This window comes from Archocentrus centrarchus, chromosome 3 (genome assembly GCF_007364275.1).
Source record: "Archocentrus centrarchus isolate MPI-CPG fArcCen1 chromosome 3, fArcCen1, whole genome shotgun sequence".
In the NCBI taxonomy this organism is placed as follows: Eukaryota; Metazoa; Chordata; class Actinopteri; order Cichliformes; family Cichlidae; genus Archocentrus; species Archocentrus centrarchus.
The window spans coordinates 17,696,644-17,723,025 of record NC_044348.1 but is presented as its reverse complement, the minus strand read 5'-3'; the positions used below and the strand labels follow the sequence as shown (position 1 = coordinate 17,723,025).

The window sequence follows — 26,382 nt, the reverse complement described above, 5'->3', positions numbered from 1 at the left end:
AAAGGAATGTATTTAACACACACACAGGAAGAGGAAATGTGAACAAAACAGGTTGTGAGGTATAGCAGATCTGCCGTTTTAGTCCACCGTGCAGTTCATATTCAGTATTTCGTAGGTCGGGTCCACATTCATCTGCAGTTCCTAATTTAATATCTTAGTATCTGTTTGGTATCTTTGATTAAGTCATTGCAAAAGTTCTAAACTTTATCAAAATGTCCGAGTTCCAAGGACACAGGAAAAACAAACAGATTTCTCCTACCGGCTTGCCAGGTTCCACAGGTGAAACCAATCCAGGGGGGAAAAAACCTGACCCATGAATAAAGGTCAAAAGTATAATCAGACTTCTATATCAAAATAAATAAGATACCGGTAACACCTATTATCAATGCAGTTGATTAAATAGTCTATCAATTCAGCGCACTTAAATAGTATTTCATTGAAAATGACCCATCAATGCCATAGGCATTTAATGAAAATGTTCATCAGCATTTGAACAAACAAAACAAGATGCAAGGTGAACTTACTGTAAATGATCATTTGGCATCATAACTGAACTATAGCCTGGACCTCTAACAAATACACAAAGCAAACAATACTACTCTGACAATAAAGAATCCCATTCTTAATCCATAATATGATGTTGGCCCATCGTTTGCAGCTATAACTGCTTCAAATCTTCTGGGAAGGCTTTCCACGAGGTTTAGGAGTGTTTTTATGGGAATTTTTGACCATTCTTCCAGAATTGCATTTGTGAGATCAGACATTGATGTTGGATGAGAAGGCCTGGCTCCCAGTATCTGCTCTAAAAGGTGTTCTATTGGGTTGAGGTCAGAACTCAGGTCCAGGACCTTGCTTTGTGCACTAGTGCAGTCACGGTGGAACAGGAAGGGGCCAGTCCCAAGCTGTTCCCACAAAATTGGGAGCATGAAATAGTCCAAAATGTCTTGGTATGCTTGGTAAACATTGAGTTCCCTTCACTGGAACTAAGGGGCCGAGCCCATCTCCTGAAAATCAACCCCACACCATAAACCCCCCCTCCACCAAATTTTACAATTGGCACAATGCAGTCAGACAAGTACTGTTCTCCTGGCAACCGCCAGATCCAGACTTGTCCATTGGAGTGGTAGCCAGAGAAGCATAATTTGTCACTCTAGAGAACATGTCTCTATTGCTCTAGAGTCCAGTGGCGGTGTGCTTTACATCATTGCATCCAACGCTTTGCATTGTGCTTGGTGATGTAAGGCTTGGATGCAGCTGGCTCAACCAGTGGAAGCCCATTCCATGAAGCTCTCTACGCACTGTTCTTGAGCTAATCTGAAGGCCACATGAAGTGTCTGAAGCAGTCTGCATGCCTAGATTCTTGGTTTTATACACCTGTGGGCATGGAAATGATTGGAACACCTGAATTTGATGATTTGGATGGGAGAGTGAATCCTTTTGGCAATATAGTTTATGAAGCTGGAAATGAATCTTGCAGGTTTTCTCTGAAGTATCATGTTTGCTGAGACAATTTTACAGGTGATGATTCAACTTGATGGTCACTTTGAGGCTGCAGTTGTAATATGCTGATGGGGTTTATAATAGTTAGATTACCCTCTTTTGCAGCCTTTTTTTTAGTTGTAATGTAAATGCTGTGTAAAGACATTTTTTTGTCTTCTATTTGCTTTGTCCATCCATCTATCCTCCTGTCATTTAACCAATTCAGCATTGTGGAGTTGCTGGAGCCTATCCTGATTGCGATTGGGCTAAATGCAGGATACACCCTGAACAGGCCACCAGTCTATCACTGGGTCAATGCATTGTCATAGACATGTCTTTGCACTGTGGGAGAAAGCTGGGGTACCAGGAGAGGAACCCACGCGCAGGCATGTGGAGAACAAACAATCTCCACACAGGGAGTAAAACCAGCTGGTAGATTAAAAGCCAGAACCTTTTTGCCATGTGGCCTCCTTGCTCATCTGACCAAACTAAGTGAACCAGTGAGCCAGTGATGAGGGCAGTTATGTGTTGACAGCAGAAAACAGGTCTAACTGGCCTGTCAGCAGTGAAACGGGGAGGCACCCTTCACCTTTTTAACGCAGGACATGCCTCTTTGAACGCACAGTGATGACGAGATATCCTGACCAATGAATGCCTTTATTAGTCACAAAAGGGCATTCAGGGGTTAGGAGTTGAATTTATTTATTTATTTATTGGGGTGGGGGTTTGTGTGTGTGTGTGTGTGTGTGGGGGGGGGGGGGGGTAAATCATCTACCGATGATAGTTACAGTGCTATAACTCTGAAAGGAAAGTTTTCCATGTTGGAGTTAAAATCTGCTAACAGTTTATTTCCTTATCTTTTTTTTTTTTTTTTAAAGATTAGATTAGATTTTTTCCTGATATAAGTGTAATATGCAACTCTTTCTATGATCATGCTGCTTCTGTGGTAGGTGTTTGTAGTTCTTCAGGTAGAAACTGCAGGAGAATAACAATAACCAGTTTTTAGTTTCGCTGTTTGCTTTCATACAATTTTTCTGTGACAGCTTTCATCTGTGTGTGCTTTCATGCATTAGTGTGTACGCACAAACATGCACGCATGCACATGACGTTACATACTTGGATATCAGCAGTGTGTGTGGTGCAGAACAAAGAGTGACCTGCCTGCACAGAAAGACCCGCATGATTGGATTTTATCTACCCTTTGACACATTTTTCCACCTTGAGCATTTATTTTATGTATTTAATGTTTCACCACTTTCACCTCTGTTATATACTGAAATAGTAACAGTGGCATTTTCAGACTTGCTCTGTAAATTTGTGTCCATGGGTATACATGTGTGCATACCTCGCTGTATGGAGACAGTGAACTGCCAAACCAGTTTTTTTACATTCCACCTCCATGTCAAAAAACATTTTGTTTCCAAACACAATTTTACAAGCCGGTTGCCTGCTGAAGTGATTCACTAGAAGGGTGTAAACGCAACTGAAACTTGTTGTTATCTGTGGTGTTGTGTGGTAGTATTGTAGTCTGTTTTCTTTGTTTCTGTCTCCTCCTCTCTCACAGACATATATATATATATCCGGGTGTCTCCCATTTCTTCTATTCTGCACAGCACTCCACCCTCTGGATGGATATTAATAAGAATTTTTTACTACTATTCTTGATTTTGCTTTCATCCCCTTTAGATTTCTATATGGACATACAAAGCATGGGCATACACTGTTCTATCCCTGTACTACAGTTTTATTATCTTTGAGTCTAAACACAATGTACAAACATAATACAAATGTGAGTCAGATGTCCACAAGCTCCACTTCATGGAGTGTGACGTCATTGTTTTTCAGCTATCAGAAAAACATGCTAGCATCGATAAATGGAATTTCTGATCTTAGAGGCATATGATTTCAGTGGATTGGAAAATGTCAGTTAAAGCATTTGTATTCATGAATTTGGGCATAAGGAGAGTTCCAAGGACTAGTCCTCCTTGAATGTCATCTCCACTACAACTGCAGACAAACACCACACAACAGTCCGTAATAATCCCTGTGATCTTTTAGTGTAGGTAGGACCACATTAAAATTAGGAGGTCTGCAATGGTGGCCTGCTGATTTTTACTGGTCCTCAATCAGCAAAAGCTAATAAAGACTCAGATTTAGTTGCTTTCAATTGTGGTTTATTATGAAGTGTGAGAGAATTACAGGAAGGCATTGTTATTTGGTGATGCCACAGGGGAAAAAAACAGTGAGAAAACCGTGCATTATACATGGCGGTATGGGAGGTATTTGAGTTATACTCAAATGTTCCGTCATGCATCATTATTCCACTTTCTGTTGAGTGTCACAGACTGCTGCTTCCTTTGTACTGAAGCCTTGTGTCTTGTTCTGATTTGCAGAACAGCACCACAGTGGTCAGAGAGAAGGCTGAAATGGAGGCAGCCAAGGGTGCAGCAGAGGGCCAAGCTGGACGGCTGAGTCAAGAAGTGGAGAGACTGCGCAGGCGGGGACAGGAGCTGGAAAATGAGGTGGCTAAACTAAACCGAATTATTGATGAGGCCAAGCTGCAAGAGAGCAGGCTGGGGGATAAAGTTGGTCGACTGGAGGTAAGGGGTTGAGTTGCAGAGCTCCAAATAATGCTAGTTTTGTTCTACACAGTCACTTGTAACATTATTTTATATATATATACTCAATGACATTCTCATATGCAACAATCTCCATTTAACAGAGAGAGAAAAAGCAACTGGAAGAGTCTTTGTCTGAAATTAAGGAACAAGAAGAGGAGATGTCACGTGCAAACAGAGCTTTGACCATCCGGCTTGAGGATGTGCAGGTAAGATTAGCAACAGTGCACTGTGTTGGCTATAGGTAAATGCACAACTTGACATATTTATTACTGCATCATTCTGCAGAGGAATTTCACCAAACTGAGCAATGAACACAAGGATTTGGAGGAAAGGTTACAAGAAGAGAGAAATCAGAAGGAACAGTTAAAGAATATGAAGAATGACATAGAGGATGAAAGGAGGCTGCTGGATCGTACAGTGGAGAAACTTCAGAGGGAGGTGAGTCTCTTCTGAGTCTATGTTTAGTCATTAAACAATAATATGAATGAATTTCACACCAAATGTCTGTGTTTGTTATGCAAAAGCATAGAGAACAAGGGTTCACTAAATTTGAAAGGCAGCAGGTTTACAGAACATTTAGTCCCTTGTAAAGAAAACTTTTTGCAGTTTTAAACTAGAGTAGAACAAGAATGATGAAAGCTTTTACTTAGAAGGGCCATGTTGGCTCATTTCAAACCCACACAGTCTTCATCAAATAATTTAATTTGACCCATTACACTTTTCCTAATTTTCTGACTGTTACAATGATGAATATTCATGTTAAACACGGTCAAAGTTCAGGTTTCAAACATTCAGTTTCCAACATTTTTTTTTTTTTTTTTTAAAGTTTTTGTTCTTGGCTCTGGATGATATCAAAGAGAGTGGGTATCCCCTTTTTTTTTGAGACGGTTAAAAAGGAGTCTAGTCCAATATGTGAACAAATGATAAAATACTATCAAACCCTGCACCTGAGCCAGATCACTAGCTTTGGAATTTCCTACGTTTTCCCTCATGTCTTTCTTTCTTTTTCCTCCTCTGTCTCTGTCACTGTGCCTTTTAGATGAACGATATTGTGGAGGCATCCCAGTCATCCACTCGGGAGCTGCAGGAGCAGATTGATGTTTATAAGGAGAAGAACCGTCGGGAGCTGGCGGAACTACAGAAGCTTCTCAAAGAGCGAGGACAGGAGCTGGAGAAGTACCTGCTTACTACCAAAACCCTACAAGAAGAGGTAAACAGAATGGGCATTCAGAGAAGAGACACAGTGGTCAGATCAAGGCCATTGTTAGTCAGACCATCCGAGCCTTCCCATGCAGACCAGCAGATTACAAGCTATTGTTCTGACTCGGCCAGTTTGAGCAATCTTACCAACATCAATCTTTACTTTCATAGAGTGATGTCAGCACTTATGTATTTCTACTCCTTGCTGCCCTTTCAAACCCAAAGCATAATATTAAAGTGAAGGAATTTGGCCAATTCAAGTCATAGAAAAGCTCTTTGTGTGTGACCCCTTGGCATTGTTTTTAGTCCTGCAGTTTATCATTGTCAGCTCTTTGGAATGTGAAGAATGTTTTTGATGAAAGTGAATAATTTATGTTGAAATCAGTGTGCCTTAAGTTATTTTATTTCTACATCAAATATTTATTTAATTAGGTTGGACAGTTAAGATTTTCTTTATAGTGACCACACAAACAGTTTGGCGCTACAGGAATGTGTGAGGCAGAAACAGTGTATTATCAACGGGTAATTCAAATAATGGTACATAAAAGATTATCGGGTTCAGATCTTCTGCTTTAGCATCTGTCTGCAGTTCTGGGAGATTGTTTTTGTCATACACTGAGAGAATAAAAATTTGACTCTTTTCTGCATTAGTGAATGTGTAAAATAGAAAAGAACAATAAAGCAATAAGAATACTTGTTGGTACCATGTAGAGGTAATGAAATCTAGTACGCAAGTGTTGTTTATGTTGTGTAACATTCACATTCACACAGAGGAGGGTGCCATACACATTTCTCCTGACTGCACGGTGAGGTAGAAGTTGTTGGTACTAATGTGCCAGTACAGGAAGAGAAGATAAGTGGAAATAATGCACTTTTCAAAAACAGCTATTTGCTATTATGTTTTAAGGTAGGAAATACATTAAACATGTTTGTTAGTCCTTCAGGATACTTTGTGTCCCAGAGCTCTAACCCTATATACAAAGCAGTGCCTGTTTATAATGAAAACTCCATGGGTACCTTTTTAAAAGAGGTTTTGGCAGACCTTGCTTCATTTTTTTTTTTTGTTTTAAACTACAAAGGACTGCATTTCAAAAAAAGATATTGAAGAGGAAAAAAGTAAGAGTCCTTTTTGTGTGAACTGTTCTCTAAAACTTTTATACATTAGTTGCAGACTTTGTTTCTCATGCATAACAGGCCAGCCCTCAGTTTTACTGATTTGCTGATCTGGATGTTCCCAACATGGGACGAGCATCCAGCTCCACATTGTATGTCTGTCTGCATATGCAATGTGGTTATGAGCTGAGTTAATTTGTCAAGATAAGGTCAGTGTCCAGGCTTTTCCTCTTTTCTTTCTTTCTTTTTTTTTTTTTTTTTTTCCTGTCAGCATCCATGCTATGATATCTTTATCCTGCTGGTGCACAAAAAGAGGAGGATGTTAGTGCTGTGAAATCATTGTTGTGAAAGCTGTGCTGGCTGATTCACATCCTCCTCCTCCACTGCCTCTCCCGAGAAACTCACTGCTCTGGACTGTTTCATTTAGTCTGCTTTTCCAGCTGTTATCAAATGGCCTTTCAGTCCTCTACCATATGAAGTGTAAACTACTTACATCCACCTTCTTTACTTTAATTACCAACTAAAAAACTTGTATTTTTAAATCTCTTTTTACCAGCGGGCTGTGAAGACAGTGTAAAGTTAGAATTTTTACTCCATAGATTTTATAATCAGTTACTTACTTATAGCGGTTCACTTCTAATAGAAGATGTGCAACTATCCAGTTAGACTTACAGCAAGTAACTTTAAGTAAAGCAATGCCTTACTTAAAGTATTACTTGCATCCTTACATGAATAAATATGTAACAATTTTACACTAATAGGCAAATATCTGTTATGGGAGTAAAAAGAGGGCAGATGATGAATTTCCATTGTCTTGGCATTAAGCAGTGGGGGCAGTTTTCCAGCTGTGAGGGGCACTGAAGCTGAGGGAAACACTTACTGCTGAATGCATTAGTCACCCAGGGGAGTGTATATCATATTAATACTATTGCTAAACAGCAACTAAACTGTTGGTCATCACTTCAGCAGTAACACTTGATAAGATTAGAGTTGACGCTGAACAAGAAGATAAACTGACTATAATTTTTTAAAATATATATATAAAATGCTGGGTGGCCTTTAATTAGACCAATGTTCAAGGACCAGAAATAAAAAATTATGTAATAAGATCATAAGGAAACATAAATGTTTTTGGTTTTAGTTGTTGCGCCGGGAGGAGGAACTGCGACAGTGTAAGAGGGAGCGAGATGAGGCCTTGGTCAGGGAGAAGACACTGGAGAAAAGAGTTTCTGATCTTGAAGCAGAGACTGAGAAAAACACCCTGTCTAAAGAGGAAAAATCCAGACACATCAGACTCATGGAGGTACATAATACTGTCAAGTAAAGCTACTTGTGTGTGTGTGTGTGTGTGTGTGTGTGTGTGTGTGTGTGTGTGTGTGTGTGTGTGTGTGTTTCATTCAATGTACAGGGTGGTATATTTTTGTGTAACTTGCATTCTTTGTTGAACTTGAAGAACTGACAATGACTGACAAAATCTTAATTACCAGTAGAAAACACCAAGTCAAATGGCCACAAGACACACTGTTCATAAAGATGTAACTACTTCACTTTGCAGGAAAGGATTTCTCAGCTGGAGCTGAACCTTGAAGAGGAGCGTCAAAATGGAGACCAGCTGATGGACAGGATAGACCGAGGAAGAGAGCAGGTGAAACACACTAACACTCAATGTATTCTCATCATTGTGTTCACCTGTCCGTACCCACACAGGCATGTCTCTGTTTTGTGTCAACCTGTAAATTATATCTAGATCTCCTGTTGCTTTGTCTTCCATCTCTAACATCACGACTGCAGCCACTAATCTCTAAATGAAAGGGACATTTGACCTCCATGTAACAGCTTCAGTCAAGTAAAGCTACTGATAACATCAGGTTTCCAATGTCCTTAAAGAATGAATGTGTGTGATTCTTGTGCAGGTTCATTTATCAGGTGACTGTGTCTTTACATGTAATATCAGCACTCCAAAATTCTCAGTTTCTTTCTGGTCTGAATAAAGTGGATGGGTTATTGCTTTGTAAAATGATCTTGCATAATCATTCAGGTTGGCAGCTTGCCAGCATGGTCTGAGAGCGTCTATCCAATTTTCATGCATCAGCCACAAAAGACCCTTCTTAATGCACTGCCTGAGCCAAAATATGCAAGCTGCCAAATGTCTCAAGTTTTCAGGTTGTGGAGTGCACTTGGAAATTACACTTCAGTAATTTCAGCTTGAGAACAAATCTCATTCTTGTGCTAGAAGTCGGTTTTTCTGTGCTTGCAAGCAAATGCTCCAGTTTTCCTTCCTCTGTGATAAAGCTGCTGACAGAGACACTGTGAAGTAAGATTTAGATAAAGTGCATGTGCTTTTAAGACTGTTGTTTGTTCATAGGAGAGATCTTAATAATCAGAGGGAGGAAGTTGGCTCTGGAGTTTTTATTTGAATCCTAATTAATGTCTTGTGCAGCCACATGTAGTTTTGTGGTATTTTTGAAGCTATTGGGGCCAAAGGCAGGCTTTTAAGATTTGGCTTTGTTACAGATTCCCTTCACATATTTTGAAGTTGTGACCAAAATTTTAAATAAAGTGAGTAGTGACATCAAGAGAGCCCCAGGGCAGTTAAGGAGAGTATTTAAACCTCCATAAATGGTCCCCCCCCTTTTTTAAAAAAATCTTTGCAGAGAGAAAAGAGTGGCATTGTGACAAAGTGGCATTGGTTCAGCATGAGGCTGAGGTCGGTTGTCAAGGCAACACTCGAGCTTTGTGCAGCAAGATTGGAGTAGGTTGTGTGCCAGCAGTGTGTGTGTGTGTGTGTGTGTGTGTGTGTGTGTGTGTGTGTGTGTGTGTGTGTGTGTGTGTGTGTGTGTGCGGGTATGTGCTGGTGCATGTGCTCAAATGTCTGTGGGGAGGAGAGAAAGGTGGGTGCAGGACTATGGAGTGGAGGGCTGGTGGGGTTGCAGCGGAGGCAGCAGGAAGAACACCTGCGTCTCTCCTGGCACCAGGTGCTCCTCTCCTGTCTAAATGAGAGTAATCTCCCCTCTACTCTCCCGCCGTCTCTCACAAAGCAGATTAGTTTCGCTGTATGTTCCAGTCTGCTGATTCAGCTCCCTCAAGCACTGTGCTGGGTGCACCAGTTATAGGGGCCATCGTTCATCAGAGCAGCCCACTGTCACCCACTAATTGGCATAAAATATCACCAATTCTCAGCTCCTCTCACAAAGAGCCATCACTGCTGTATTGATTAGTTTTCATTCCCCTTTCTTTTGAACTAGGTTATCACTGAACAGTCAGAGCTCTCTGAGTCGATCCAGCATCCACTGAGTTGATGACAATAGTACTGACGGAATAGTTTTGATAATTTTAGAAATCGTGTTAATCACTTCTTCATAGTCAGATGAAATTATCTATACCATTCTTACATCTCTCTATGAAGGTGCTATAATATCAACATTAAAACACAGAAACAAAGGAAACTTAACATAGACGCTTCACTTAATAATTTCCAAAACAACTCTTTTCTTAAAAAAATAAATGAGTGCACATATAGGAATATAATAATAATCTGTGCCCATTCAAAACATATATACACATGGTTTACAGAAATCAATTATTCAGATTGGATCTTTTAGATCCAAATATGTTGTTCATTGTAGTGAAAGGTTTGACTTATTTGTCTTATCCATTGTACATTTAGTTGATCTTTTTTTTTTTCTTTTTAAAATACTGTTATCTTTTCATTAGTGTTTGTTCATTGTGGTTATATTTTTATATACTTGCATACAAACAAAGTGGAAAGAAATTGGATCTAGTAGAATTTTTATTTTATTTATTTAGGTTTTTATTTAGATTTTTTTTTTTTTTTTTTTTAGTTGCTTTCAGACAGCTCTTTCTGAATAGAAAGTGAAAATATGCTCATGGACTCATCACAACCACTAGACTACTGACAAAAACCATAATTTTACCATAATTCTCAATCAGACATATTAAATACCAAAGCCGCACACCAAGCCCTGTGTTCTCTGAGCTAAAATAAATTTTTTTGCTGATGGAGTCTGGTAGGTTTACACAGGAAACATAACTTATGACACATGAAAAAGGCATTTTCAGATATGGAATAAATAACTTTCTGGTTTTGCCAACCTGTTGCCAACCTTCTGTCATTCAGGCATTTCTGTTAGTATTTGTTAAGGCTTTATTTGGACATTCTCACGATAATGATGAGAGAGCCAAAGTAATAGTGATATTTGCCATATGTGCATTTACTTGCATTTTTGCAACAAGCATTGGCATCATATACCCCCACTGAAGTAAAAACACACATTTAAATGTTTAAATCTCTCTGCCATTGCCACAAGGAGCTGTGTGTGTGTGTGTGTGTGTGTGTGTGTGTGTGTGTGTGCTGCAGTTGCCCCACCCCTCAGGCTCAGAAAGCAAGATCTCTTCTCGATTGGGAATGCAAAAAATGCATCATAGACAAATGTTTTAATCTTATTGCAAATTAGGACCAGCTGATGAGATAAAACATCATTATGTATGTGCTATTGCTGTTTAGGGCATTCTCTGGTGAGCTGAGCAACTCACAAAGATACACAAGAGGCATGCACAGCCCTAATTTTGTGCATGCCTATCTGTCAGTTTGTCTGCATCCAGTTCACACTTGTGCCTTGTTGAAAATGATGCGTAAATGTTTCTAGGTCCAACCAAGTGTTAAACACTAATACCTTCTATACTATCTGAAAGCCCACAAGTACATGTCCTTTACAGCGGTGGGTCCCAAATAATGTGGGTGTGGCTCAAGGGAAGTCAGGTGTGCCATGAGATTTGTGTCAGCCAAATGTTATTTCTTGAGCAGCACAAAAGGTAATGAATGAAGTGCAAATTTACTATAGTAGAATATATCAAAGACCCTCATTGGTATTGATGAGGATGCCATTTTGGATGAGGTGAAAATGATCACTGAATTGTAGAGAAAATCACACAAAACCTCCTTTTAAAAAAAAAAAAAAAAACCTGTTAAAAGAAACTGTTGCTGATGCCAACGGCCTTCAGCCCAAGTAACAACAACAAGGTGCCAAACAAGCTAAAGAGGCACCTGGAAAGCAGACATCCCTTTAAACAGAAACTCTGCTCACTTCAAAAGATCACTGGATCACAATCAGGGGCAGCAAAACTGTTTGTTGGATTCAGTAAAAGTGTCTGATAACAAGAAGTTGTGGATGTAGTGGAGCCAAAAAAAAAAGTAGGTGTCGTCATGCTCTGAAATGCCTTTATCGGACAGTAAAATCAGAGGATTTGATGCTATTCCAGATGACACAGAGGCCATTTTGTACTGATATGAATACAGGTATTGGCATTTTTACTCTTGCTTTACAGAAACTACTGTCAGCTATTTCTTTTTTGTACTACAACCTTGTGTAACAGACAGTTAACATCACAATCACAGTAAAAAGGTGGATTGCAATCAAGCAAGAAAATCCAGTTCACCAATTAAGCAGAGCTCATGCAGCATTAACTCTTCTATTGTTTGGCATTTTGGCTCACTGGGTGCTACGTGGGTTTCTGCTGTGAGTCAGTGTCTGATGATAACTGTTGTCAGACTGTGTGGGACTGTAGCGATGACAGTGTCTGGCTTGACAGGTGGAGCAGATGAGGAATGAACTCCTGCAGGAGAGGGCTAGCAAACAGGACCTGGAGTGTGACAAGATTGCTCTGGAGAGACAGGTACACACACCTGTCTGGAGGATAACTGCTACAGACTCAGTCCAAAAGCACACACTCATGTCATTCATCTTTTCATCACATTCATTTGATTGTATTCATTTTCATCATTTTATCATCTGTACACAGACATGAATATGGTATAAACATACATTTGTCACATACCTCAATGTTTTTTTTTTCTCCCTGCCTTCTCCAGAACAAGGATCTGAAGGCCAGAATGAGTCATCTAGAAGACTCCCATAAGTCCAACAAAGAGGGCCTGGTACCTCAGCTGGAGGAGCGCATACAGGAGCTGGAGGAGAGGCTGGAAGCGGAGGAGAGGTGAGAGGAAGGTTCTGCTTGGGACTAAAGTTCAGGGGTGCTGTGGTTAAGGTGATGGAAGAAGAAGAGGAAGGGGGAGAGTTTAGTTTGAAGCTTCAGATGAAAGTTTATGCCTGAACACTTATGGATTTAGGACATAAAGTTGTAAGTTGGAGCTTATTACATTTTAAATTGTTTAATTAGCCCTGAGAAATTGTCACTCAGAAAAATCATCTGATTCTAGGTGATCAGACCTATTAGAGAATTTGGCCAGCTTTCAGTTATTTGAGTCATGAAATGTTTGCAGGTCAAAATAAGTTGCCCATTTTGATGTTTAAGTGACGGATCTCTGCCTGTGTTGCAGGGAACGGGCTAACCTGCAGCTGGCAAACCGCAGGCTGGAGAGGAAGGTTAAAGAGATGATGATGCAAACTGAGGAAGAACATCAATCAGTTCAAGATCAAAAGGCCCAAGTATGTAACCCACACCCTCATGCCCAGTCTAACAGTCATTAAACTCTCTTTGCTACTGACTTTGACTTAAATTAATAGTCTGACATCTGTCTGCCAGCAATGTGGGGAAAATATTTTGATCGTAGTGAAACTCTTTTAATTGTGGACATTTGTGTTTTTTTTGTCTTCTTGAAGTTGAATCTGCGTTTGAAAGCTCTGAAGAGACAGATGGATGAAGCTGAGGAGGAGATCGACCGACTGGAGCACAGCAAGAAGAAGCTGCAGAGAGACTTGGATGAGCAGCAGGAGGCCAACGAGCAGCTCCAGAGTCAGCTCAAAGCTCTGCGAAATGAGATGAGGTAAAAACATGAACCAACATCTGTCACCAGTAACAAACAGAACAGTACTTTAAAAGTATTAAATATAAAATGCAGGCTTTCTCAGTACTGAGGTACAGTGTTGGTAGTACTCTGTTACAAAGTAACTTATCAGTGGTTACGGTCAGCTGAGGCTCAGGAGGTCAATTGGGTCATCTGTTCTCAGGTCATCCAGTCTGCATGTCGAAGTGTCCTTGGGCAAGAGCAGAGTGCATACAATACTCATTTAGAGTGCACAAGCAAGTACCAGCCCATTTAACATTACTGTCTGAAATGGATTAGATTACAGTTAGCGATTAAATAATTATGTCAGGTTCCTGCAGGTCATTAAAATGAATAAAAATAAAGCTTTAAGTGTCCCTAAAACTGATGTAGGTATTTCATTTTTAGATGGTCAGTTTAAATGGTTCCTTCACACCAAACACAAAGTGAAGTTTTCACCTGGCGGTTTCATGCAAAGTATGAGACAAATTTGTGCCAAATAGAAAATCCATCAGCTGAGATTCTCCTAATGCCACCGACAGTAATAAAAAGAGGATGAGCTAATTGATGCATGTCAGGGCAGCTGGAGTCGTATGGTTCAACTTTGCTTTTAGACATTGACAGGAAAAAATTACATTATATTAAATTCAGAAAATATTTTACTGAGAGTTTATTCCACCTGTGAGCTGCACTTTTCTTCATCCCATTGGCTGTTAGGGATGAATATTAGTGGGCTTCCAGTGCAAGGGTTTGAATCCTACTCTAAAAAGTCATAGCTAGTAAGTTTTGGGGATTTTTTTTGTTTTGCTTTTTTTTTAAATCAGTAGTTGTCATTTGCTCAGCATTGTATTTGTTATTGCACACATGTCTACATTCTGGGATTAAGTTAAACTGGCTGACATGCTAAGCTAATAGCAAAATCTGGATGTACTCTGTTCTAGGTGAAAAATAGCATCTAGTAGGTCCTAGCAGCACATACAGGGTAATTTTTGACATTGACAAGTGCTATTGACATGTTTATAGTTTGGATTGGAACAAAAACACTCTTACTGAAAGAGACAGTAAGAGATTTATTTCTCACCTCAGCAGGAAGTAAATAACAGACTTTACTAGAGAGAGATTCACCTCACCGTGAGATACAAGAACTATTTGTTGAAAAGCATTGATTTATTTTTTTTAATTGTGCAGGAAGCCTGAGTTAAAGAAAAGGATCATCAAACATGCCTTTTCATGCCTTGGCTGTTCAACAATCAGCTGACCTCAGTTTGACTGGGAAATCTGACAGAAATGTGGAGTCATGTTATTTAAAATAATGCAACAGTAAAAATTTTGTGTATGTTCCAAATAGTGCAGAGATGTGCTGGTATGTGGGCGTATAAGGTAAAATTTTAATGTTGTAGCTCACAATTATGTGACAGGCAATTATGTGCAGTTACTCAGTAGTAATGTAATGAGCAGTAGGAGCAACATATTAAGTAATGCATTACTTCTACTCTTTAAAGAGGACCAATATATGCAGTTATAATAGTGGATGCTCCTGTTAAAAATTAAGTCAGTGTATGTACATGTGAAAAGTGTGTTTCAGGCAGTTTTTTTTTTTGTTTTTGTTAGTTTTTTCGTGGTCTGAGTTCTTTCTGATGTCACACAGACAATATTCATAATGTGATCCCCTCACAGAATGCCCCACCTATCTCCTGTTCAGTTTACAAGGTGCAGTCAATCAGAAGGAGGAGGAGCCAACAGTCAGAGGGTGAATTGAGGGGCTGCGCCACTGCCCAGCTTAAAATAAAAAAACAAGCCTAATGAATAATATTAAGTCCAAGGATACACACATGGAGTTAAAGACATTACTGCTTTAGTAAAGACCCCCAGCAGCACCTCGTTACAATATTGTTCTGTTGTGTTTTCTTTATTCAGACGTAAGAACACGCCCGCTTCACTGCTCAATAATCTGGATGACGATGAAGACGATGACATCAGCACTGACGGGGAGACGTACTTCAGCTCATCTTCGGGGTACAAGCGCTCTTCAAGTCAGGACAACCTCTTATCGACCTTCTCTTTATAAACAAACTCCAACGTTGGAAATAAAGCTTCTTTATACGCAACACTGTCGCACCAAATGCCTGGAGATCCCTGCCACGTTCCCCTCTAGACTCTGAACGATCCGTGTGAATATTAAGAGACTTCCCAGCTATGTGAGATAAAGTCCTCACATCAGCAGCCTCAATGTCCATGAGTTCACTCAGTATTATTAGAGCAGCTCTTTGATTAATTGGTGAAAACATAAAGGTAATGCCATTTTGTCCTGTCTGGGGAAAATTAATGTATATACTCTTTAATTTGTTTATTTTATATTTCTGTGTTAAGTCTTATCTTCCTGCATTGTTAGTTCTACTCTGAGTGGATTGTCCTTTAATGGATTATGCATGTTTGTCAATGATTATTCATTGAAAACACCCTTTTGAATGCACTGTAAACCAATGCGATCTGTACCGCCTTTGTAACCAATATGAAGTTTTTTATCCCATCGCTTTTTATGCCTATCTGTCACATTTATACACAGTATCCAAATATACCTTTTTTTATCATCAGGTTGAATACAGTATGTTTGCCTTTTTTAATGAATGAAAATCACGAGTATATGAAGGATGTTTTTGTTTTTTTTAAAGTTATTCGTTGCTGAAAATACAAAATCTCTGTTTTTTAAGGGAACAGTAAATGAGGGACTTTGTACACATCATTTTTGTACAGTTTTCTATCATTTAATGACCAGTTTAAAATTATAAATTTGTAATCAACATAAATTTCTTTGTCACTCGTCACACAGGTTTCTTCTGATATTAGTGACATCACAGTGTGGCTCGCTCATCTTCTGGAAAAGGCTGTTTCATCTTAACATAGCCTGTGATTGCTGATCCTGAATCAGACTTTTAGCATCTCCGAACAAAGCTGCACCTACTAAAACTGTTTTATACTGGAAACACTTTGATTTAATACTGAACATGTTTACTGTTGAAATGCATACATGTCTGTATGAACTGTGCCCACTGTGTACATCAGCAGTGCCTGGAAGGACCACTCAGGTCTTCCTTTAACTGAGCGAGGGAATTTCTTCAGATAAATTGACAATCAATGATTTGCTGCACTGGGATGATTTGCACTCTGTGAGAGGGAGAGTGGATGAGTGAGACAAATTCCACTCCCACAACCTCTCTCTGTACACAACTGTATGTCCATAAATCCTGCTGAGACTAAAATAAACTTAATTTCAGTTACTCTCATGTGCTTTTTTTGCTTGGTGCAGACTTCTTGACAACTAATCCCCTCCAGACATTTTTTTTTTTTTAACATTTTTTTTGAAGAATAATTTGTGTATGACATTCTTTTCATGTTTAAATTTCTAGTTAAAATTCCTTACATCACATTTTCTTCCTCATTGTAGTCTTCTTTCAGTTTAAGTGCACTCAAGGCTTCAGATATCAAAATTAGGCTTGTCTTCACTGTAGAATATCTTTAGTCATAGAGAAGCTTGTACTGTTTGTTTAAAAATGCTGTCATTCTGCAAATTGACGCTCAAAAAATAATGAAGTAAAACATTTTTGAACAGGGGGGCATTTAATACTTAAGACTAAATACATTTTAAGAATAGGAAAGGAAAAAACTAACTCACCCTGTTATTCGTGGCTTGTAGAACCACCTTTAACAGCATTAACCTGAAGTAATTGTTTTCTGTATGACTTTATCAGTCTCTCACATTTTTGTTTCGGCCCACTTTTCTTTACAACATTGCTTCAGTACGTTAAGGTTTGCAGGCATTCATTTATGCACAGCTCTCTTAAGGCCACAGCACTTCAGTGAGGTTGAGGTCTGAACTTTAGGTCATTGCAGCACCTTGATTCTGTTGTTGTAGATTTGCTGCTGTGCTTGGGATCACTGTCCTGTTGCATCACCCAGTTTCAGCCAACATTTAGCTGTCACACATATGGCCTCACATTTGACTCTAGAATAAGATAAGATAGTGTTTATTTGCCACATGCGCAGTTATACACAGTACAATGCACAGTGAAATGTATTTTGTACCTGCAACCATATATACACACACATATAAATAAGAATAAAAATAAGTAATTCACACTATACATGGAATTATAGTAATACTTTGGTATACAGAGGAGTTTACGGTCGACTCTGTGACTGCAAGGCACCCAGTTCCTGTGGTTGCGAAACAAGCCCAAATCCTCACCCCTCCACCACCGTGCTCAGTTGGTATGAGGTGTATGTGCTGATATGCTGTGTCTGGTGTTCCTCAGATGCGTTGCTGTGCATTATGGCCAAACATCTCTACTTGGGTCTCATCTGTCTGAAGGAAGTTGTTCTAGAAATCTTGTGGTTTGTTCAGACGTAACTTTGCAAAGCTAGGCAGTGCTGTCATGTTCTTTTTAGAGAGAAGATGTTCCTTCCAAACAAGCCATACTTGTTCAGTCTTTTTTAAATTGTACTGTCATGAAGTTTAACATTTAACTTGCTGACTGAGGCCTGTAGAGTCCAAGTAGCTCTTGGGTTTTTTAGTAGTTTCAGCAGCTTTCTTTCTCACACTTGCTGATGACCAGTTAATCAAGTGCGTTTGATTATGAGCATCTGGCTTCTACTTAAACCGTGAATTTCTATGGAAGCAGTAAAGGTGAACTTAATTTTCACTGGACTGCAAGTGGTCCTGATCTATTTGAAATACACAGGATAATTTTTTTTCAGAATACAACCTGAATTTCCACCACATATGTATTCACATGTATTCAGAAGTTGAATGTTAATGATGCTTTCAGTAACTTCACTTCAGTCCAAGTGAAGTCATTTGGAAGTCCGGTTGGAGACAGTTCCAACCTGATCCTGACATAAATTGTGTGTCAAAAAATTCTAGAAATGAGTGACAGCTGTAATTTAAAAAAAAAGAAATACTGTGAAACTCGTGAAAAGAACGAGACTTTTGCTCACCTGTTTAAGGACTCGCGTTACACAAATTACCTGAAGGAATTTTGCATGATGCAAGATGTTATCTTCAAAGCAACCTGAGCTAATATCTAATCAGACAGATAGAGGCATTTGTTTAGCTTTCTTTTATATACTTAACTGCTTTTCCTTTATATATATATATAAAGGAAAAGCAGTTAAGTAAATCAAACCACTGGATGTGGCTGAGGTGATTTGATCAGTGTGCTGTGTAATGATCCACACTGACTTCGCTCATCCTCTGGTAAAAATCTGTGCAGGGTCAAAGCAGCTGTGTCAACAGCAGCTCTATCTTTAATTTCGTGCTCAGCGGGTCAATATTTTTCCTGCTGGAACATGTGAGGCAAATGCATCCCGTGTTTTGGCCCAGATCACCCTTCAAGGCATAGCTTTGACCTCCTTCAGTCTCTGGGGTAATAAAAACGATTCCTAGCATGGCGCAGGAGCACAGAGTTAAAAGTCCTATTCATTTCATTTTATTGTATTTTATTTTAGTCCATCACTGTAGAGAACTGTCCTTATTTTGATATGAAAATTTTTTTTTCCTTGTTGAAAAACCATATTAAATCTTCTATAATCTCTTGTTTTATAATGCAGTTATTTTATAGAGGTTTGAAAACTTTCTTTCCACTTTAGCTGACCACAGCACTAAAATGAGTTGAATAGAGAGAAATTTCTTACTCTCATTGGCTGACTGGCTATTGTTGGCAGGGCATGACCTTCATTTGTTGCTTTTCTGTGTGGGACAAACAAATCAACCTTTTCAAGTGCCACAGTATTATCTCTCTCTCTTGTGTTAAGCCAAGCAGTAAACTAATAGGGGTTGCAGGCTTCAGGGGTTAGGAGAGGAAAGTTGTGCATGCCTAACAGGGTGATCAATGCTGGGATTCCTTCATGTGCTGGACTTTTTTTCAGCCGGAGCAGCTGCAGAGAGAGGAGGAGGCGGGCAGCAACACGGAGAGAGAGATGTACTGGAGGTGAACTGTGGGTGTTTCACCGTTTCACAGCTTCGCAAACAAGATTTTCAAGTCTGACAAGGAGCTGGACAGCCACAGTGCCATGCTGCCCCCTAGCGGAGGAAATTATACCAGATTACATATTTCAGTTCTCCGACCGAGGTTCTGAGTCGGAACAAGAACAACACAGTTAACTAAAAGTAAACTACCTAACTAAAACAGAAAAATGCAAAACAGAAAAACACAACTAGAATAAAATAAAAATAAACAGAAAATGTCTTTAGTGTCAGTCTTTGTCAGTTTGGTCAAAATAAACTTTAGTGAACACTGAAACTACTAAAAACAAAATTAAGGTGAGCAAACTCAAACCTGGAAGCTGAATTCAAAAGGAAAAAAAAAACTGCTTTTAAAAAATGAATCATATTAACTCTCCACAGGACAGCAGAAAAACAGAAAAGGATGCATAAAAAAGGTATTTCCGTGTAAAGAGCCATTTTCCATAGACTGGTATGTTTAAATGCCCAAGTTTACAGCATTAAAAGGCATGTTCACCCCCCCCCCCCCCCCCCCCCCCCCCCAAAAAAAAAGAGGGGTGAAGTTTTTTATAGCTCACCCACCTGGATAATGGAGTTAGGAGCGTGGCCACATTGAGTGACAGGTGTCCCTATCAGCGTCTGCTAGTCCTCATCCACCACTGGGCCTCTCCGGTGTGGACCATTTTTAATGGATTATCTGACTAATATTATGATATGTGTGGTTACAGCCAGTCAAAGAAAATTGTGCTTCAGTTTCGGTGAGTGAAACTCTTGTGTTTTTGGTCATGTCTAATTTGACCGTCCATCATTATAACAGCATATGCTGCTAGTACTGGGCTGGACCCCCTTTTACCCTCAGAGCTGGCTTAATGCTTCATGGCACAGATTTAACAAGGTGCTGGAAACATTCCTCAGAGATTTTTCTCCATGTTGACATGACAGCATCACACAGTTGCTGCAGATTTGTCAGCTGTATCATTAAATTATGCTTCATTGGTAATCAGAGGCCCAAAATGTGCCAAGAAAATATCTCCCACACCATTACACCACCATCACCAACCTGAACCTGAGATATAAGGCAGGATAGGCCCATGCTTTCATGTTGTTTACTCCTGACCCTAATCCTGACCCTAACATCCAAATGTTGCAGACTCATCAGACCAGGCAATGTTTTTACAGTCTTCTATTTTCCAATTTTGGTGAGCCTGTGCAAACTGTAGCCTCAGTTTCCTGTTGATAGGAATGACAACTGGTGTGGTCTTCTGCTGCTGGAGCACATCTGCTTCACTATTTGATGTGTTGTGCATTCAGAGATGCTCTTCTGCATACCTTTGTTGTAACAAGTGGTTATTTGAGTAACTGTGGCCTTCCTAACAGCTTGAAGCAGTCTGTTTATTGCCCTCTGATCTCTGACATCAACAAGGCATTTTCACCCAGAGGCCTGCAGCTCACTGGATATTTCCTCTTTTTCAGACCATTGTCTGAAAACCCTAGAGATGGTTGTGCGGGAAAATCCCAGCAGATCAGCAGTTTTTAAAATACTCAGCCCATCTGGCACCAACAATCATGCCTTATTCAAAGTCACTAAAATCACCTTTCTTCCATATTCTGATACTCAGTTTGAACTTCAGCAGATCATCTTGACCAAGTCTACCTACCTAAATGCATTAAGATGCTGCCATGTGATTGGCTGATCAGATGTTTATCTTAAAGAACAGCTGAATGGGTGCACCTAATGAAGTGGCCAGTGAGTGTATCTGAGACAGAAGACAAGGAAGAGAATAATGCGTCACTTCAAATTGTAGTGACTAATTCTAATGCGTATCTCAAAACCAACACCCATACAGTTGTATTGTTTGTTTTGTTTTGTTTTGTTTTTTTTTGTGTGTGTGTGTGTGTGTGTGTGTGTGTGTGTGCGTGTGTGTGTGTGTGTGTGTGTGTGCGCGTGCGTGCGTGTGTGTGTGTGTGTGTGTTGATCAGCAGTAACATCACTCAGAGATACTAAAGCAAACATCCGGTGGACGCCTCCGGCGCTGGATGTTTCAGTGCAGCAGGACAAACCTGCTCTCAGCGTTCTTGTGTTTGCCTTCACTGTCCACAGTGAAGGAACTAGGCACACTCATTACCTGCACACCTACACTGTCAGCAGAGGCTTTGAGGGTATTATCTAATTATTAACTATATAATAATACATATTGTGTTATTACCTATTATGACTGAATATTGTTTTACATTAGTGTAGAGGTATTCTGTACACCGTTGTGAAGGTCATCATATGTGTCACATATAAATGCTGAATCTAAAATGCATCTTTAAGAGTTAAATTAAGGAATAAGAAAGTAGATGTTAAAAGTATCAGCGAGCTATAAAGTTGCTGTCTTGTCCTTTAATTCTGGCACAGAGGCTGAGAAACCATCTACCAATGTGTCACAACAGGAGTGTTTTATTGATGCAGCTGAAAAGAGTACACATTGGTAAGAACATAAGTTTATCCAGCAGCTTACATCAAGGTTAGATGGCTGCCTCAGGAACAATATAAAACCTCAAAATTGTAATAATCTCTCAGTATACAGTGAAAATGCAAGATTAAACTTCATTCCAGGTCATGCTAACTAACTGAAAATGTGACATTAAGTAAATGCACCACCATAATTAGTGAATGTGTTATTAATACTTTGCCAGTCAGCCATTCAGGAGGGGCTCAAAGTAGAGCCGCTGCTCCGCCACATCGAAAGGAGCCAGTTGAGGTGGTTCGAGCATCTGACTAGGATGCCTCCTGGACGCCTCTTGGGTGAGGGGTTCCAGGCATGTCCCACCAGGAGGAGGCCCCAGGCAGACCCAGGACATGCTGGAGAGATTCTCGGCTGGCCTGGGAATGCCTTGGGTTCCCCCCAGACGAGCTGGAGGCGCTTGGGACCAAAATCAGGGACAGTCACAGTAGCAGCTACTAAAAGCTGAAGTCCACTGCTGCAGGGATGCTGAGCAGTCATCAACTACTGTTGTTGGTTTCAGCAGCTAAATCCCATACAAACAGCCAGTCCCGCAAAGGAGAGGAGATCAAATACCTGCACTGTAACCTGTTCGCAACAGCAAACAATACTTTCCTTAATACTGGATTTAAAGTGAACTTTTAATTATCAGTGTCTTCTAGTTGTGGAGGATGTACTCAAAGATACTTTACTTAAGAACATAACATAAAACAGTATAACAGTACAGGTATTGGTGTGTGTGCAGGAGTTTACAGTGATAGTCATTACTGATCAAAACTGCTGATTACTGCCTTCATCAGCCATTCGTTTCCTTGCTTTTATCTAATTGAGGGTCACAGGGGGCTAGAGCCTGTTCCAGCTGTCATAGAGCGAGAGGTGGGGCACACCATGGATAAGTCGTCTGTCCATCTCTGGGGAAATTTGGGGTCTTTGGAGTGTGGGAGGAAGCTGAAGTACCTGGAGAGTACCTGGGGAAAACATGCAAACTCTACACAGAAAGGCCCCACCCGGCCGGTGGATTTGAACTCAGGACCTTCTTGCTATCATGCTAGTCACTGCATCAGTGTGCCTTCCCTGCCTTTGTCAGTCAATTAAAAAGAAAAAAAAAGGAAAAAGGAAAGTGTCCCTGAACAAAAACTGAAATTTTTATATTGCTTGTTACTCCAGTCCTCCAAAAACTCAGTTAACTGTCAAGACAAGAAATAGACACTCACTTATTAAGGTTGTATCAGTTGATTAATTGAACTAATTAATGGTAATCTGAAAAGTAACCTATACTTATTGTCAGAGAACTGTAGTTTCCGTAGAGCTCTAACTGTGCATGAGTATAAAGGACAATCAGTCAGGTACACTTTAATCATATTTCTGTTGGGTAACAATTAATAAATGACAAATTAATGTTCAGCTGAACTTCAATTAATATTTTTTACTGATAATTTTTAATTTGTAAATCATTTCTAACCATTCTTTAGTTATTACCAATTAATTAAAAATGAATTAATACTTATTACAAAATTGATATTTATATTTGTTCTAAAGAGTGTAAAATGGGCAGCTGAGGTGGTGGTGGTGATGGCATAAATGAAAGACTATGTAGCAGCGGGCTGCAGGTTGTACTCTGTTTCACTCACTGTTTATTTTTCTTTTTACCTTGTTATCTACTTCCACTATCAGCCGAGAACGTGCAAGCTTTGTTCCGAAACCTACCTGGAAGATTTAGGACAGAGATTGTGACTTGCGGTTAAAGCATGCACTGGGTTGTTGAAAGACAACTTGTCCATATCTCTGAGATGACAGTGGCTTTGACTAAATGCCAGTGTTTGAAACCTGGCAATGAGGACAGACTCACACTTTAGTAGCATTTGTGAATGATAAATAAATACACATTAAAGCAGGCCATAGTGATGCCGTGGTCACCACTGTCCCTTCACAGCTACAGGGTGTTGGGTTTGAATCCACCGGCAGGATGGGACCCCCTTGCAGTGGAACAGGTGAATCTAAGTTGGCTGCAGGTGTGAGTATGAGTGTCCAGTGTCCAGGGTGTACCCCACCTCTTACCCTATGACAGCTGGGACAGACTCCAACCACTCTGTGAAGGATGGATGGACAATAAAGCACACTGTGCTGATGTGACTGTTTGATTTCAACTGTGATACAATGTGTCACACTAGCCTAGCATGAAATACTTATTTTCATTACACAATATTACATAAATAATAACTTTAATAAAGATGAATTAACTTTACTATTTAGCATTTCATTGTTAGTTAACAGTGAAATAACTATTTACTATATTTTAATTTGCCATCTATTAATTATTAATTATCCTGCTTTGTGCTTGTTGGCATCATTTAGGAGCTCTTTTAAGGATTAACGTGAATGAGTGTAACACTTTTGTGCTGTAAATCTGGTTGATCTTGTGACACCAGTGCTGAGGTTTTAATCCAAACAGTGAGAGTGTGATCTTGATGAGGTGAATATGACGGGTTTATGAGAGAGGGCTTCCATTGGACTTGGACAGAGGCCTGGCTGAGTGGCTGCCTTACTGATTGCAGAAACACCATTTGTTTGATGTCTGGTTAATGAGTAACCACACAGTCCAGTAGAACTGCATCATATTTATTGACGCGAGCTAACAGCAAAGCTTTGATGAAGAACAATGTGCAGTTGAATGAGCACTTGCCAGGCAACTTGAGTCTTTAAATATGATTCCTCATTCTTCAGGGACTTTGTTTCTAGTTTCTATTGAGAGGGAGTGACTGCAACCTTTCAAAAGAGGAATGTGATCTGGTTGTGCAAAGGACTATGTATCTGTAACTCAAATATAATTGACAGCATGAGTAATCATAAACAGAGAGGCATAGTTTGACAGTGTAAAACAGAATGAAATGTGTGGTGGTAAGGCAGAACTTTAAAAATTAATGGTTGTGTGCTGTCTTCATTTTCACTACATGACCTCTTTTGTTGGCTGATTGTCACTCGCAGTCATGTAAAAAAGACTTAAGTCTTAAGTACAGCCTTACTGCTTCCAAAGGAATTAAGAGGGTAAGGAATACAAACACCTCATACTAACTGTCAGGCACTTGGTGGAGGGGTGATGATTTGGGTTTGTTTTGCAGCCACATGACCTGGGCACATTGCAGTCACTGAGTCGACCATGAACTCCTCTGTATACCAAAGTATTCTGGAGTCAAATGTGAGGCCACATTTGACTGTCATGCAGCAGGACAATGATCCCAAGCACAGCAGCAAATCTACAACTGGATAACTGCGAAAAAAAAAAAAATCAAGGTGCTGCAATGGTCCAGTCAAAGTCCAGACCTCAAAATGGTTGAAATGCTGTGGCGGGACCGTAAGCGAGCTGTTCATAAACAAACCACAAACCTCAATGAACTGAAGCAACGTTGCAAAGAACAGAGGGCCAGAATTCCTCAGAATTCCTCCACAACGATGCGAGAGACTCATAGTCATACAGAAAATGATTATTTCAAGTTGTTGCTGCTACAGGTAGTTCTACAAGCTACATGGGGTTTAGTTATTATTATTTTTTTAACAGAACTGTAAGTAAAAGTTGTTGCCACAGTTTAAACATACTCTGTTAATGTCACGGTGTACGGGAACCTGGACACACCTGTGGAACACAGCGGCCGAGTCTCTGAAATATCTCCACTGAAATGCTCCACACACACACACCCACACAGACACACTCATGCCGACAGAGAAGAGAAAAAGAGCATAAGAAGCGAGAGAGAAAGAAAAGGGGCGAGTTAAAACAAACAGTTAAAAATGTAAATAAATAAATAAATGTTGTTGCGCAAACATCTTCTGAAAAAGAAGCATTGGCATCAAAATGTACTTAATTAGACACACTCCTGTTACATAATGTCTCCATCAGCAGCAGTTTTACAATACGATACCGCTGGATCTTTATTCTTGATGTGCTAGGAAGATACAGGTGCCTGTTTCTGCACACCCCAACCAAATCCAAATGAGTGAGTTTTAAAAAAAAATTATTGCTTGTCCAGTTGTTCTTTTTATTTGTTTGGATGAGGTTGTAAATATGTTAAATTCACAGCTATTGTTGGGCATCCCGTTGACATGGGAGTCTATGAGGACTGACTGATTTCTGGAGGCAGCCACAAGTGGTCACTAAAGGAAGTACACTGTCTTTATTTTTCAGCCATTTGTATTTTTCTAGCACAACTTTTCTTACTGAACCATTTTTCTATGGCCTGTGTTGCTGCGTGGACAGTTTAACAACACACTCTCCCTTTTTTAATTATCTTATGAGCTTTATCAGCAATTTTTTTTTTTTTTTGCCACTGAATGTAAGGAGCAGTCATGTTATAGAACATCAAGGTGGAGCACAATTTAATTACTTCTCACAGAGCTGTGTACAATCATATGTGATGGACTGGCGACCCGTACAGGGTGGGTCATGCCTCTTGCCCTATGATAAGCTCAACTAGATGAGAGGTTAAGAAAATGTATGGATGTGAGCTGAATGTATGATTTGTGTGTACAATTTTGAGCTTTAGTGTCACAAAAATGTATTAAAGTAAAACTTTTATTATTTCCTTGTGAAACAACGTGCAGAGCAGTATAAAGGAGAAGCACCACAGAGCTTAAGAATTTTGTTTACTTTCCAACACTATCTATTCACACTAAGCAAAA

At 39.7% G+C, this 26,382-nt stretch overlaps 1 protein-coding gene across 3 annotated transcripts in view; it reads left to right on the top strand.

Annotated features, from left to right (window-relative positions):
* Positions 1-16,496, top strand: part of cgnl1 (cingulin-like 1) — a 42,379-nt gene extending 25,883 nt beyond the window's left edge. For 2 of the 3 annotated variants that reach the window (XM_030724047.1, XM_030724057.1), the window contains exons 9-19: positions 3,873-4,079; positions 4,202-4,306; positions 4,386-4,538; positions 5,140-5,310; positions 7,555-7,716; positions 7,969-8,058; positions 12,024-12,107; positions 12,304-12,428; positions 12,772-12,880; positions 13,055-13,218; positions 15,136-16,496. In XM_030724047.1, coding sequence (XP_030579907.1) covers positions 3,873-4,079; positions 4,202-4,306; positions 4,386-4,538; positions 5,140-5,310; positions 7,555-7,716; positions 7,969-8,058; positions 12,024-12,107; positions 12,304-12,428; positions 12,772-12,880; positions 13,055-13,218; positions 15,136-15,286 — 1,521 coding nt within the window. In that variant the 3' untranslated portion in view covers positions 15,287-16,496. The remainder of the gene's footprint in view (positions 1-3,872; positions 4,080-4,201; positions 4,307-4,385; positions 4,539-5,139; positions 5,311-7,554; positions 7,717-7,968; positions 8,059-12,023; positions 12,108-12,303; positions 12,429-12,771; positions 12,881-13,054; positions 13,219-15,135) is intronic. The other variant, XM_030724066.1, reaches the window with a different exon arrangement.
* The last annotated feature ends 9,886 nt before the right edge of the window (positions 16,497-26,382 follow it).